The sequence below is a fragment of the Thamnophis elegans genome, chromosome 10 (assembly GCF_009769535.1).
Source record: "Thamnophis elegans isolate rThaEle1 chromosome 10, rThaEle1.pri, whole genome shotgun sequence".
NCBI classification, from domain to species: Eukaryota; Metazoa; Chordata; class Lepidosauria; order Squamata; family Colubridae; genus Thamnophis; species Thamnophis elegans.
The window spans coordinates 19,110,247-19,124,792 of NC_045550.1; the positions used below are offsets into that span (position 1 = coordinate 19,110,247).

The window sequence follows — 14,546 nt, forward strand, 5'->3', positions numbered from 1 at the left end:
AAGAGATAGTTTTCCCCACTTTTATTATCAGTTCTGACAAATATTCCCAGGATAGCAGGTGGCACGAGAAGAAGAAAGGCAACTGCTTATCTAGCAGCTCTTTGATCCGATGGATTAACCATGGAATCAGAATCTTGCAGGTAAATTTAATCTCCTCTTCACCAGCACCTGTCAGTAAGCTCCCCACCCCCCAGGACACGACAAGCACTTGGGAAGAAACACCATGAAGCAAGTGAGTTTCCATTCTGCTGGACTCCCATCTGGTTACAAATTAGGTTCATCCCGTTAGCTTCTGAGCACAAACTCAACCAAGTGCAGAATGAACATTGCCTCTGCTCATTAAGGATAAGCAGACTTTCATCTGCTCTTTCTGGTTCAGGCAATGCATCTCCAGTCTCCCAGCAACATGAATGTAGGATTATCGCTCTGAGGGTTTTTTAATTCTTTGATTGCATTCAGAATCTTGAGTAGTATGATCTATGCCTGATGGTTTTGGCTCATTTTATGATGAGGCCTATTCTCTTTGTCTTTGCCATAGACTACTGATCATGTAGGTTTGGTAACCTTTACTTCAAATATTCAATCATAGTACAGAGATACATAGTACTGCCTGTCAAAGACACAGTTGTTAAAATAAAAAAATAGATATGTATATACATACATATGTGTAAAAAGCAGATATGGACTAATTAAAAATGGAGAAAGTAGACTTGTATTTTGAATGATAACAAGATAATGCCACATTGTGAAGTTCTTAGGAACTTTTCAAAAAAGAATGTTTATGAGTAACAGTAGTATAGGAAATTAAATGAAATGCACTGCAATTAAATTCCACAGCTGTGGTGTAAAGCAACATCAAGTTTATGAAGGCTGTAATTTACTCTCAACTTTAAATACAATAGATTGGAATTTTTTTAAAAAAATCCCCATCCATAATGCAACAAGAGTCTTAAATGTAAAATTTGACATTTTGTGTAATAAATACACTCATTTTAATTACTGCTGTACAATACGATGACTAATATAAATGCTCACTTAATGTGATCTCATTTCATTATAACTCTGCATATATTAGCAGAACAAAGAATCTGTAAAGTATGGATGTGCGCATGCAAGTAAATTGGTTTGGATTTCTGATTAGATTCCATAATGATTGTGAGTTTGGCTTCCAGAGGATTACCCTGCCTTGTCCTTGGAACAGTGACAAATGAAATGCCAACCATAATGTCTTTCCTTGCTTTCTCCCTCAGGACATGCATGTTATCAGCACTGATGAGAATCAAGTGTTTGCTGCAGTTCAGGAATGGAACCAGAATGATACATACAACCTTTACATCTCTGATACCCAGGGGATTTACTTTACCCTGGCTTTAGAAAATGTCAAAAGTAGTCGAGACCTAGAAGGCAATGTGATGATAGACCTGTATGAGGTATGTGAAAACAGTACATATTTTCATGTCATGAAAATCATTAGCTAACATTGAAATGTCCTTGATTTGTAACTGGAAATTTAATTGGATGTGTAATGTAATCTCTACATGAGGAAGGAATATACAACAATAATATTTCCCTAGAGTTACATTTATCTTTGCAGTCAGTATTATATATCAATATTGGATATCAGTGCACAATTGTAGTAATGATGTTGATTTGTACATCTATAGATAACTTGGTTTCATCAGCAGTCACCTCTACCTTCACCTCTAAGACAGGACAAAAGCACATTCCGATCAGTTGCATTTAACTGCCGAATATGGGCAGCTCTTAAATATGTAGATTTGCATGAAGTGATTTCTACACAGTTATGAAATTTCTTCACCTAAAACAGAAGTGGGCAATGCTTTCATGTGTTGAAAGCAACACAGTGGTGGGTCAGAAATGTATGTGCATATTCATAGGCACACACAAGCAAACAGTTACCACCTACCTTATTACTTAAGTGTTACACGGATTCTCTTCTCACATCTGCATGAGATACTGGCATGGATCTAACTGAGCAAGGGACCATGTTTCATAGTTCAGACACTGAACTATTCTCACCCAGAATTTTTTCAAAGAAAAGCCATACTTGAATTCACCTACATACACAATAAAGACTATCACTGTATTTTCCCCACCAACCTAGTATTTGAGAAGATAAGGTCACTATCTCTCTTCCATACTTTGGTGAACATTAAAGAAATTTTGGTTGACTGATTGTCTTGACATCCTATTTTGAGCATCTATAAATAGTAAGCACTTGGTAAACCTGCAGAAAGCCTTAAAGGTCAGTGTTTAAAAGCAGACAAGTGTGGGTGAATAAGCAGGGTATTTCTTGATTACAGTGAGGAAAATTTCTTTCACAACAATATATTAATCCCCCATGCACTTTGGCAAGTTGTTGAAAACCTGTTGTCTTCTATTACCATCAGATTAAGGAGTGGTTCCGCTGCACTATGTAAAGATGTCCTATAGCTCAGAGGGAGAGGGAGGGAGAAGAAAAGATCGAAAAAAGCCTCTGTTTTATTAAGCTGACATTCATAGCAGTCTGGATTGAAATTGATGTGATCGGACTAGTCATGTTGCATCTGTTGATTGCCTAGATAGAAGGAATATTGGCTGACATTGAACTTGGCAGAAACCATTTCCTTCACTCTGATTGCTCTGGCCAATTGCTAGGATTGCTATGAATGATGAGCATTTAAGAATAAATGAAGACAAAGAACAGGAGAAAAATAATCAGTTGATAAAGTAGGAAGAGATAGGAAATAAATATATGTGTAAGAGTTATAAAAGACTACATGGGTGGTTTATTTATTTAATTCTTTACATTTTGTTCTTCTTGACTATCTGTTGAATATTTGAATGAATATTCTGATTTATAATGAGCCATTCCATTCAATTTATTCTGTCATTTTCACAAGTGAGGCACACATGGGTAGGGATGCTGCTTTTTAATCATTTTGAAACATACCAGACAAGTGTGTGAGGGTGTTTGTTACAGATGTGGCTGGGTATCAGGGGTGGATTCCTGCCAGTTCTAACCTCTTCTATAGAAGAGGTTCCACAAAACTACGGTGCCATTTAGAACCGGTTCCAGCATCCCCCCCCGCCCGTCCACACCACTCTTGCCCCACCCACCGCTCACTGATTGGCTGGCTCACCAATCGCCCCACCCACTTCTAAGAGTCCTATCTAAACCTTAAAGTCTTAAAGCTGTCAAGTTTGAACACCCATGGGGGTTTTTTTTCTAAAGGGTTAGGGGTGCAAGGGTCTTGTAACTTGACAGCTTTAAGACTTGCACACTTCAATGCCAGAGTTTCTAAGCCAACATGACTGGAGGAGGAATTCTGGGAGTTGAAGTGCACAAGTCTTAAAGCTGTCAAGTTTGAACAACCCTGGGTTTTTTTTTTCTAAAGGGTTAGGGGTGCAAGGGTCTGAGCCAACATTTTGGTTGCTAAGCAAGAGTGTTGTTAAGTGAGTTTCACCACATTTTACAAATTGGCCACACCCACCCAGTTGCATGACTGCCAAACCACTCCCACTCGGTCACAGGGCTGGCAAGCCACTCTCACCCAGTCACATGGCCGGCAAGCCACTCCCACAAAGCAGGCCACACCTACAGAAGAGGTTGTAAAAAAATTTGAAACCCACCACTGCTGGGTATACTGCAGGGGTGGGTTCCTCCCGGATCGCCCTGGTTTGTGCGAACTGGATGGTCAGTGAACCCGGAAGTAATTAACCTCTGGGAACGCCGATACCGCTCCTGGCCCCTGTTGCTGGGTGCCTGCAAGGTTTTTCTTTTTAAAAAATGCCTCTCCGGATGATCTTGAAAACCTGCAAGATTGCTTTGGAAGGGGACAGATGGGCAGCATTTTCCCCTGCCCCCCTCCCTGGGTGCCTGCAGCCTCAGAGCCTGCAGCCTTAAAGCAAGCCTTTGCACGGTAAAGAAAATCTCACGAGCGAGAGAAGTTCTTAATTGCCTTTACTGTGCAAGTTGCGGAAGGCTCCGAGGCTGCAGGCAACCAGGATGGGGTGGGGGGAATGCTGCCTGTCTTCCCCCTCCCAAAGCAACCTCACAGGTTTTCAAGATCGTCTGCAGAGGCGTTTTTAAAAAGAAAACGGTGTTCTTGGGAGGGGGAATGGCTGCACTCAGAGGAGCCGGCGGGTTGTGCTCCTGGTTCTAGGGATTCCCCCCCCCCAAAAAAAAGACCAGCTGCCCATCTCTCCAAATCTTGTGGCTTTTCAGGATTTTCTTTAAAAAAAATATGCCTCTCTGGATGATCTTGAAAACCTGCAAGGTTGCTTTGGAAGGGGACATATGGGCAGCATTTCCCCCTGCCCCCCTCCCTGGGTGCCTGCAGCCTCGGAGCCTGCAGCCTTAAAGCAAGCCTTTGCACAGTAAAGAAAATCTCACGAGCGAGAGAAGTTCTTAATTGCCTTTACTGTGCAAGTTGCGGAAGGCTCCGAGGCTGCAGGCAACCAGGATGGGGTGGGGAGAATGCTGCCTGTCTTACCCCTCCCAAAGCAACCTTGCAGATTTTCAAAATCATCTGCAGAGGTATTTTTAAAAAGAAAACGGTCTTCTTGGGAAGGGGAATGGGCTGCACTCAGAGGAGCCGGCGCCTGGGGCGCCCTGAAACAACGCATCCCCGCCTCCTCCTTCTACTCAGCAAGCGTGGACATCCCGTCTGTACCCGCTTCCGCTGCCGCCACCTCCGCTCCCAAATGCAACTGTCAGCTGCGAGCAGGTGCCTGAAGCTGCTGCTTGCAGTCATATACGGCTGCAGATAGATTGTGCCTGTAGCGGGAAGCTCTTCTCCCTGTGAGAGCTCCTCTCCAGCACTCCTAGTTTGGTAACATCATCAGTGCTAGAAGGGAGTGGGGTTGGGGGGGAGAAGGAGGAGAAAGTTAGGACAAAAAAGAAAAAGATAAGGAGGGAGAGGACTGTGGGGTCCTTTGGTGTTCTCTGAACACCAAAGGTGGTGGTTTTTAATTATTTTAGGGAATTTTTATTTATTTATTGTTTATAGAATGTTTATTACAAGAAATATTATTCCTTTTTGCAAATGTTTTATTTGTGTCTCAAAGTGGCTGCTTTTCTATGGGCAGGCCAGGTTTGTTGCAAGGCAGTGTGTTTCACTCTCCTTGTTTAGGTAATTCTGAGGTGGTTGATGGTTCTGTGAGCACCTGTCCTTTATAATTTTCCACATTGCCTTGATGGTTTTTATTCCAGTGACTTTGTCTTTCCTGTCCTTAGGCTTAGGAAAAAAATGGTTTCATTGGCAGTCTTTTGGGGGGGGTTCTTATTTTTTTGGTGTTTTCCTAGCACTGTCATAGTTTGTGTGTGGGTAAGTGGGTGGGTGTGTAATGTCCCACAGTTATCTACGCATTAATAATGATCTAGTAATATTAATAATATCTAGTAATTAGTAATATCTAGTAATAACATCGTCTTGGCCACTCCCACCAGGTCACATGGGTGGCAGGCCACTCCCATCCGGTCACATGGGCAGCAAGCCACTCCCACAAAGGAGGCCACGCCCACAGAGTAGGTTCGAACAATTTTTGAAACCCACCCCTGGTATACTGGCATTGCTCGCTACATGTTTGTATTCCTTGTACTCTGCCCTTGCCCTCACACAAGTTCTTGTTTCTATCCAGAAGATCTTAAAGAAAAATATACTTGGATTTGCAAAGATGTAGGAAGTAATGCCATTGTACATGACTCTGCCTTCCATATACTCACTTTAGACATCACTCATATGTAATAAGAGGGCTTTTCTATTTAAAACATTTTGAGTAGTCTACCCCATTAACTATTAAAAAGGAAGTTTTTTTAAACAAAAAACAAAAATACATTTTTATATATAGTATAATATTGGAGTGATTTTATTTTTGCACCAAAATATGTATGGGCTATATTCAAAATACTCATGAACCTGTTCTTCACTCATAATGTTTAATCATTATTATTGCTCAATCATTTAGTCACTTCCAACTCTTTGTGATGTGATGGACAATCATACTCCAGAACTGTCTTTTGGTAAATGAGTTCTTTTCATGCTCATGATATCAATAATGGTACCTAGGCTTCAGAGGTCCTGTTGATCTCGCTTTTTTTTTATTACCATCATTTTTTGCAAAGACGCAAGACTTTCTCCAAAGTCTTAATATTGCTTCATCTTTATGTATACAAAATACTTCACTATCAGTACTTTCCTGACCTGCTTTTTTAAATCTGTTACTGAATGACATGTTCCTCCTACTAATCAAGGTACTCAGAATAATTTTATCCAGCATGACAATTAGAGGCACTAATTTTCTTTATTCAATTTTTTAAATGATGCAAATTTCACAGCCATTTGATGAACAAGAACGCCCTTCAATTAATAATCTGCATCTTTCTTGGAAATGGTATTATTTTGCTTAGATTTGTCACAGTTTTTTGCCCAAGTTTCCTTAATTCATGTTCAGTCACTATCTCTATAGATTTTGTAACCAAGGAAAGAATGTTTGTTATTACTTTTACTGTTTCTTCACCTATTTGTAGTTTTATACTTTTGTCTTTTAGCTTCAACACAAGATTACTTAAATCTTCCCTACCTAAGGGTATCATCAGACTATCTCAGATTATTGTATTTTTTACAAATCATATTTTTACTTCAACATTTTTATGATAAGTTCTGTATAAACTTAAATAGAACATGTGACAGTATTTAATTCTTACTGCATTCCTATTTCCTCTTTGAGACAGTTAGCTCTCCTATATTCCATTCTAACTGTTACTTCTTGATCAACATAGGGTTTCTTCAATTTGCAATTCAGGTGTTCAGCACACCAAAATTTTTGAAGGCTGTTCACAATTTGTTCATGCAGTCAGAAAACTTAATATTTGCCTTAAGGCAAAAACTCTCTTGGCTTTTCCATTATCCATAAGGTGGTTGAAATGTAATCCTGGATGCCTCCGCTTCTGAAACCAGGTTGCACCTTTGATAGTTCTTATTCCATATGCTGCTGAAGTCTGGGTTGCAACATTTTGAGCATTATTTTACAAGGATGATAACTACGTGCAATTATTTGGTGGTTGGATTATTCTTTACCGCGACAATTTTTTTTAGATTGGAATATAGATTGACCTTTTTCAGTCCTGCAGCTACTGCTGTGTTTTCCATATTTGCCTACAAACTGCAAACAGTATTTTAAGAGCATCAACTTGCAAGATTTTAAGCAGTTCTGCTTGTATTTTGTCTACTGAATGAGCATTGTTATTGATAATACTTTCTGAGGCACATTTAACTTTATTTGCTAAAAGTTACTGTTCTACATTGATCATTATCCTTTGTGTGGATCAGTGATTCAGGTTTTTTTTTTTTTTTGTAGTTTTACCACATATTTATGACCTTCTTTGTTCCCTGCCTTCTTAGTCTTTTACTAGGTCAATCTTTGTGAAAAAATATTCTCTTGATTTCTATAATTTTCATTCATGTGTGTATGTTTATATGTATGCATATGTATATATACACCATTTTTTTCTGCAACTCAAATTCTTGATTCCTTGCATTGCTTATTTACTGTAGATATTACTGCATTCCTCTTTTCTTTATACCCACAGAATTATTATTTTTTGTTTACTATGTACATGCAGATATAAAATCAAGGAATTTTATAGGAGAAGCATACAGTAAACATGCATATTATATTTCAGCAAATGTGAATTTCTTTATATGCAACTATTATCTGAAATAAAGATGCAAATTTAAATTTATAAATTTCATTACTTTTAACATGGAAAAGTATGTGTATGCTTTTATCACTTATCTGCAACCCAAAAAAACAATAATGGTGCCAAATGCTAATTAAAACTGCTTGGTATCCTATCAAAAATTTAGATCAAGCAGAAACCTTTGTACTTCTCTGTCTTTCCTAGATGTTCACATTTTCTATTTCCTTTCACCTTCCTAAAGCTAGACTTCAACAATATAACTTTAAACACTGGTAATATTTTCTAGAACTACAATACCTAGCTGTTGAATAATAGTAAAACAACAATGGCTATGAAGAAAAAATATCTTTGAGGTTGTTGACCATGCCAAGGAAGCAGTATAGGATGTCATAACCAGAAATTGCCTGCTGAAAGACAGAAGGAGTCTCTCCACCCCACTTACTCTCTTGCAGAAACAGCAATTTATCCAAAGGCAGAATCTCATGCTGCTGTAAATATTGGGCAAAAAACCCAAAAGATTTATTTGATCTTAAGAGAAACTAGAGATATTGGAATATTGATTTTTAGCACATAGACAAAGTCCAGCTTTTTTGATGAATGAAAGTTATTTTCCATTTCTTCTCCCTTATCCGTTCTACTTTTATTCTCAAATAAATGAATTATATCAAAATTTTGTGGACTATTTCCTTTAACCTGTACCTTCTGGGCTTCCTTTGGAATTATGGAAATATCAATCCAACATAAGAGGAAAATATCAGATTGTAAAAGATTATCATCAATCATTCGGTATCATTTCTGAAGGAAAAAAAATGTGTCATTTGCTTCTGTTTCATTACATTAATTAGAATTACTATATAAGACTTGATGATAGTTTGACAATTCATGATAAAATAAGATATAATAAGAGGAAAGAGTGGCCCTGGCTATGTTTCCTTATATACACTTGTTTTAAGGAAGAATCAGACAAATTTATGAAGAAAGAGTTACTAGAATCTATTAAGCAAAACAATAAATGCAGAAAGATTCTACTGGGGTTTTTCCTCTACCGGGTCTTTCAATTTGGTGAAAATTATGTTACATAAATAAATTTACACAATAAATTTACATAATAAAACAAACAATATGCACCATCAAACCTTAAAAACAAGTCTGTAAAAACTGGTTAAAAGTAAATTAGCATCAAAATGAGTAAAAAGCAAACTATAAAGCTTTCTTACCTTAAAATTTACAAATTGAGCAAGCAAGCAGTTTAAATGTTGAAACAACATTTTCTTTTTCAGTTGTCTACACTGCCTTTTGAAAAATAACAAATTAGGGCAGCCTTGACTCAAGGAGAAAGACAATTCTTTAGGAATAGGGTAGCCACAGTAAAGACCTTTTTCCCTTGCCTTTTGGAGTAAGTGTTGGGACATACAATTGATGTGGGGCAAGTGCTGGGACATAATTCAGGCAAATTAGCCAAAAGGAGGTGATCATAAAAATAACCAGGAACCATATAAAAGTGTTTAGATTGAATTTTCACTTTGAATTGTATTTGGAATCATGTAGCATCTCCAGAACTAATAATATATGACTGAAAGCATATGTAAGAACTATCAAGTTCAAGCAAATAAATTGTATCAACTTCAGTTTCCAATTCATCTTCAAAAGAAACAGAAGAATCGCAGTAATCCTGTGACCCGTCAAAACCGCGGAGGAAAAAATCACGCTCGATGAAAGCGCGCATGTGACGTCATCACAGTGCAACGAAAAAAATTAAAAATTGAAATAAAATTAAAATTAAAGCAAGCCGATTCACATAAAGGTAAGGGTTAGGTTTAGGGTTAGTGTTAGTGTTAGGTTAAGGGTTAGGGTTAGGTTTAGAGCGTTAGGGTTACGTTTAGCGTTAGGTTAAGGGTTAGCGTTAGGTTTAGCGTTACGTTAACGGTTAGGTTTAGGGTTAGATTTAGGGTTAGGTTAAGGGTTAGGTTTAGGGTTAGGTTTAGGGTTAGGTTTGGGGGGGTTAGGGTAAGGTTTTCGCTTTATTTTTACATTTTTCGATCACAGCGCGATGTTTTCGTCGCGCTGTGATGACGTCAAATGCGCGCTTTCGTCGAGCGCGATTTTGTCCTCCGCGGTTTTGTGGTGGAACCCAGTAATCCAATCTCAAGATGATGAGTTATGACTTTTAGTCTTCAGGGCTCCCTATTCCATAAACAGCTACAATTAGTCAAACTGGACAACCATATAAAATTGTTTAGTTTTAATTTGTACTTTGAATTGTATTTGGAGCTAAATAACAGCAGATATGAAGCCAGTGTTTCCACTAGGATTGACTCCTTGTACAGCAACCCCAATTCATAATCCATATCCATCCTTCCATAATGGAGTGAAGTCATTAGAAAATAGTGCCATCTCTACCTGCAACCCTCCAAGTGCCCAGAACAATGCCACTGATAGTATCAAATACCTCTGAGAGGTCTAATAGGATCAAGATAGCTGATCTCTCTACCTCATGGGTCTGAAAAAGGTGATCCATCAAAATAACAATCTGGCTTCCACCCATTGCCCATTGTGGCCTAAGCCACAAATGAAAAACAAACAGATGAGATATGTAATTATACCTTCCAAGCTTTTAAATAAGATCGGAATTAGTGTTGTATAATAAAGCCAGATCAAGAAATGGCTTCTCTGGAAAGTGCACAATATTGTCTCCTTCAAAGGAGCTGATGATTTCCCTTCTCCCAAAGAGTTCCTAAATGCACACATAGAAATACACACACACACAAACAAACAGAAAGATACACACACAGATAACCCTGTCTACCCAAACACAGGTGAACATGATTTATATGAAGGTGTAGAATTTATATTCAATGAAACACACACCTTTTTTTTACCATCTACAAGCTTAAATAAAACTCAGATGATTGTGACTGCTTTTGTCCCAGTCACCTCATCAAAATCTACATTTTGTTTTTTATATTCAACCCTGCAACATCTTCTTCTAACCTGTCTGAAAACACAGTAGTTTCCATCTTATTTTTTTCCCCCAACCTCTGGTAAGTAAGAAATCTTTTGATGCAATTTTCACCTCCGAGCCTGCTACATATTCATTCTGTATGCTATTTCTAAAGCTAGATTTGACAGGTACCAAATGCACACACAATTTGTGTCAAATTTATCTTGTTTTTCAGCCATGTCAATTTCTCCTAGGTAGCAGGGATAAAGGGAATGTTCTTGGCTAACAAGAAGATTGACAACCAAGTAAAAACTTTCATCACCTACAACAAAGGCAGAGACTGGCATTTGCTGCAGGCCCCGGACACAGATCTGAGAGGGAACCCAGTTCGTTGCCTGCTAGTAAGTGAAAGTTTATGGGCATGAGGGAGGGGAATACCCTCTTCTTATTATACAGTAAGATAGCCTCTTTCCCCACAATGTTTTCATAGATTTTTTTAAAGGCATTTATTTAAAATTTGTGAGATGAAAATGAACTTATTTTTCTTTTCATGACATGTATATTCTTGAACCAGATCACTGCCTCCTCTCATAGTAAGTGACAATTTAAGCATGTGGAAAGGAAAAAAAACCCTTCTTATTATACATATTATAGAAGGAAATGGAGTTATTTTTATTTTAACTGAAAAAGAAATATCTATTCTTGAACACTTTGTCCAACTGAATCTTTTGAACAAGACACACTAGCCATTAGGAGTCAGGTCAAGAAGGGTGCAAGAAATGAGCTATTTGTCTAAGCAAATGGACTTGCTTATATTAATTTTTTGTGGTTAACCATGGAACTAAGTGCAGATAGCATTATCAGTATAAATTCTCCCCTTCATAAAATAGCATTATTTGTTGGAATCCAGGAAATATGCTTTCTCTGTTACAATTCCTGCTCTCTGGAACAGCATCCCTGCAGGAATCCATTTGGATACCACCTCAGTGACATTCAGAAAGTAATTAAAATTTTAGCTGCTTTCTCAGTCTTTAGGGCAGAATTGTGCTAGGAGTTTTTAAGGGTCTTTTATTGTTATACAGGTAGTCCTGACTTACAACAGTTCATTTAATGACCATTTAAAATTACAATGACACTGAAAAATGTGACTTATCAATGTTTTCCCACTTACTACCATTGCAATATCTCCATGATCATGTGATCAGAATTAGCATGCTTGGCAACTGTCTCATATTTATGACAGTTGCAGTTTCCCAGAGTCACGTGATCATCTTTTGTGGCCTTAAAAAGTCAATGGGGAAACCAGATTCACTTAACAATGGGGAAGTCAATTCACAATCATAGTACTAACTTCTTAATAACTGCAGGATTCACTTAACAGCTATGACAAGAAAGGTCATAAAATGAGCAAAAGTCACTTAACAAATGTTTCATTTAGCATCAGAAATTTTGGACTCAATTATGGTCATAAGTCAAGGACTACTTGTATAGAGTTTGTTTTCTGGATTATGATTTGTTTCTTTTTTAAAATAGTTGCTATTTTATTTAGACAGTGCAATTATATCAAAACAGAATTTGTTTTATTTTTGTATCAGAGCAATAAGATAAAAGGATGGAAGAGGTGATTTATGGTATTATGCAAATTACAATATAAATTTAATCAATATAGCAGGTCCTAGAAATTGTTATGGCATATGCATGTTAATTCACAGTTAGTAAAGTAATAGTGGTGAATACAATAACATTCTTGAGTTAAACAAGGGGTGTAAGAACATTTCTGTTAGGATGTTGCTTTCTTCTAAGTATCCTTGATGCCCAGTGGTTTATTACCTTTTTAATGCACAAATTAACAGAAACGTAAAGCTGGCAGTTTATTTTTAACTTGAAAAGTGTGTTTAAGGAAAAGTAATTTACTTGCCTAACGTATTATTTTTATATTCATATATCATAACAAAAATATTGACTGCCAGTCACACTATTTGAATTTCTTTCAATATCATGGGTAGGATCCCTTCTAAAAAGGAATTAAAAAATGGGAAGTCCATCTTTTAATTTCCACCACAAACTATTCACTCAGATACACTCTAATGAAGATACATTTTATTCTCTCAAAGACATACAAATAAACATTATTTTGTTATCAGTTTCTTAACTCTCTCCTGTCAAATGAATGGTAAATGGACCTGATCACAGCACTTCTCATAGGTAATGTGTTCAGGCAAGTTTTCCCTTGGAAAGAGTGACAGATATACCTTGACCCTTTCCTTTAAAGAGGTCACAACAATACAGGTCCTGAACAAATGGTTTAATGTGAGATAGTATATTAGTGAGTATGAACTTGGAAGAGATATGTCAACCTTGGAAAAGTTATTCTCAACTTCCTCCCTTTTCCTGGCTGGCTCTCAAATTCCAAGACCATTCCCTCTTCTATAGAAAGATTTTTCTGAATCTTGTGAGCCATAAAAAATACTTACTGGAAAATGGACCTGCCTTTGTTTTCTTTTTATTGTTGTAGTCCACCTCTTTTAAATCCATAGGATACGTTATGTGTAAAAGAGAGAAAGAGAATTAATACACTATCCTTGTGGCAGTGGTGGGTTCCAGATCCAATCGCAACTGGTACGCTGTGATGGGGCAGGGTGTCCACTACGTGCATGCGCACACACCACCCGCAACGCTCCAGATGCTCGGAGCATTGCACAGGCGCTGTACACTCCATGCGCATGCACAAATGGCCCAGCTGGGTCAAATACAGGTAAAGAGGGCGGGCGGGTGGGTGGGCCCTCTGGAGCACCATAACGGAACGGTACCTGGTGCTCCTAGCAGGCACCAATACAGATGTACCGAGGCGTACCGGCTGTAACCCACCACTGCCTTGTGGTCAATTTATAAAAATAAAAATGAATAAAATAATGGGGAAAATGTTTTTTCTGATAAATACTGTAAATGTTAGAGAACTTGGACAATTATGTAATTCCCAGGAGTTACCCTTGGATTGGGTAGCTAATGCTTTAACTTGAGGAGTTTCAATGAAATGTTATAAATCAGGCTTAATATTTACGTCATATAAAGAATAAGCATGTATGTATCTGATGTATATACTTAATGTAATAATATAAACACATTCAATGTTGCCTAATTTTGGCAGGAGTAACAAAATATGATTCCAGAAAAAGTAGCTATGGTCAAGGAATGATTTCTATGAATATTAAAGTGTATTTATTTAATTTAATTCCAGTTCTGGAATTGAATAGATTACCCTTGGTCTAATTAATGGCCTTTCCTTTTTTTTTAAACATATTTTTATTTCAATTTCATAACATACAATCACATGTATACTATACATAGCCAATATCATATAGTATTAAATAGTAATTACATCAGTTCCTCTTGTCCTCAACGCCCCAAAAAGATTAACACCCATTATTAGCTCTTCTACTCTCCCTACACCTCTTTCTTCTACCTCTCTCTTATTTGCTATCTTCCCTCCCTCTTCCTTTCCTACTCTATTTCCCCTTCCTTTCTCCTTCTTCTCTCTCTACATTCCACTCCTCCTTATCCTCAACCTCCTCATCTTCCCCACTTACCCTCTCTCCTATCCCTCCCTTCCCACTTTTCTTCTCCCTTCTGCTTCCCACTCTTCCTTTCGTTGGTGTATTTCCGCTTCCATACTACTCTATTTCCTCTTCCTTTCTCTTTCTACTCTCTCCCCTTACCACTCCTCTTTATACACCTCATCTTCCCCCTTCACCCTCTCTCCTATCCCTCTCTTCCTATCTTCTGCTCTCCTTTACTTCCAACTCTTCTATATCCTGACTTCCCTCCATCATTTTCTACTCTACTTCCCCTTCCTTTCTCCTTCTCTTCTCTCCCTTTACCACACCTCCTTATGCACCTCAT

General features: G+C 37.7%; 1 protein-coding gene across 1 annotated transcript in view; it reads left to right on the forward strand.

Annotated features, from left to right (window-relative positions):
- SORCS1 (sortilin related VPS10 domain containing receptor 1) overlaps positions 1-14,546 on the forward strand; it is a 611,780-nt gene that overhangs the window by 500,014 nt on the left and 97,220 nt on the right. The window contains exons 9-10 of the mRNA XM_032225618.1: positions 1,251-1,430; positions 10,901-11,047. Of these exons, the coding sequence (XP_032081509.1) occupies positions 1,251-1,430; positions 10,901-11,047 (327 nt within the window). The remainder of the gene's footprint in view (positions 1-1,250; positions 1,431-10,900; positions 11,048-14,546) is intronic.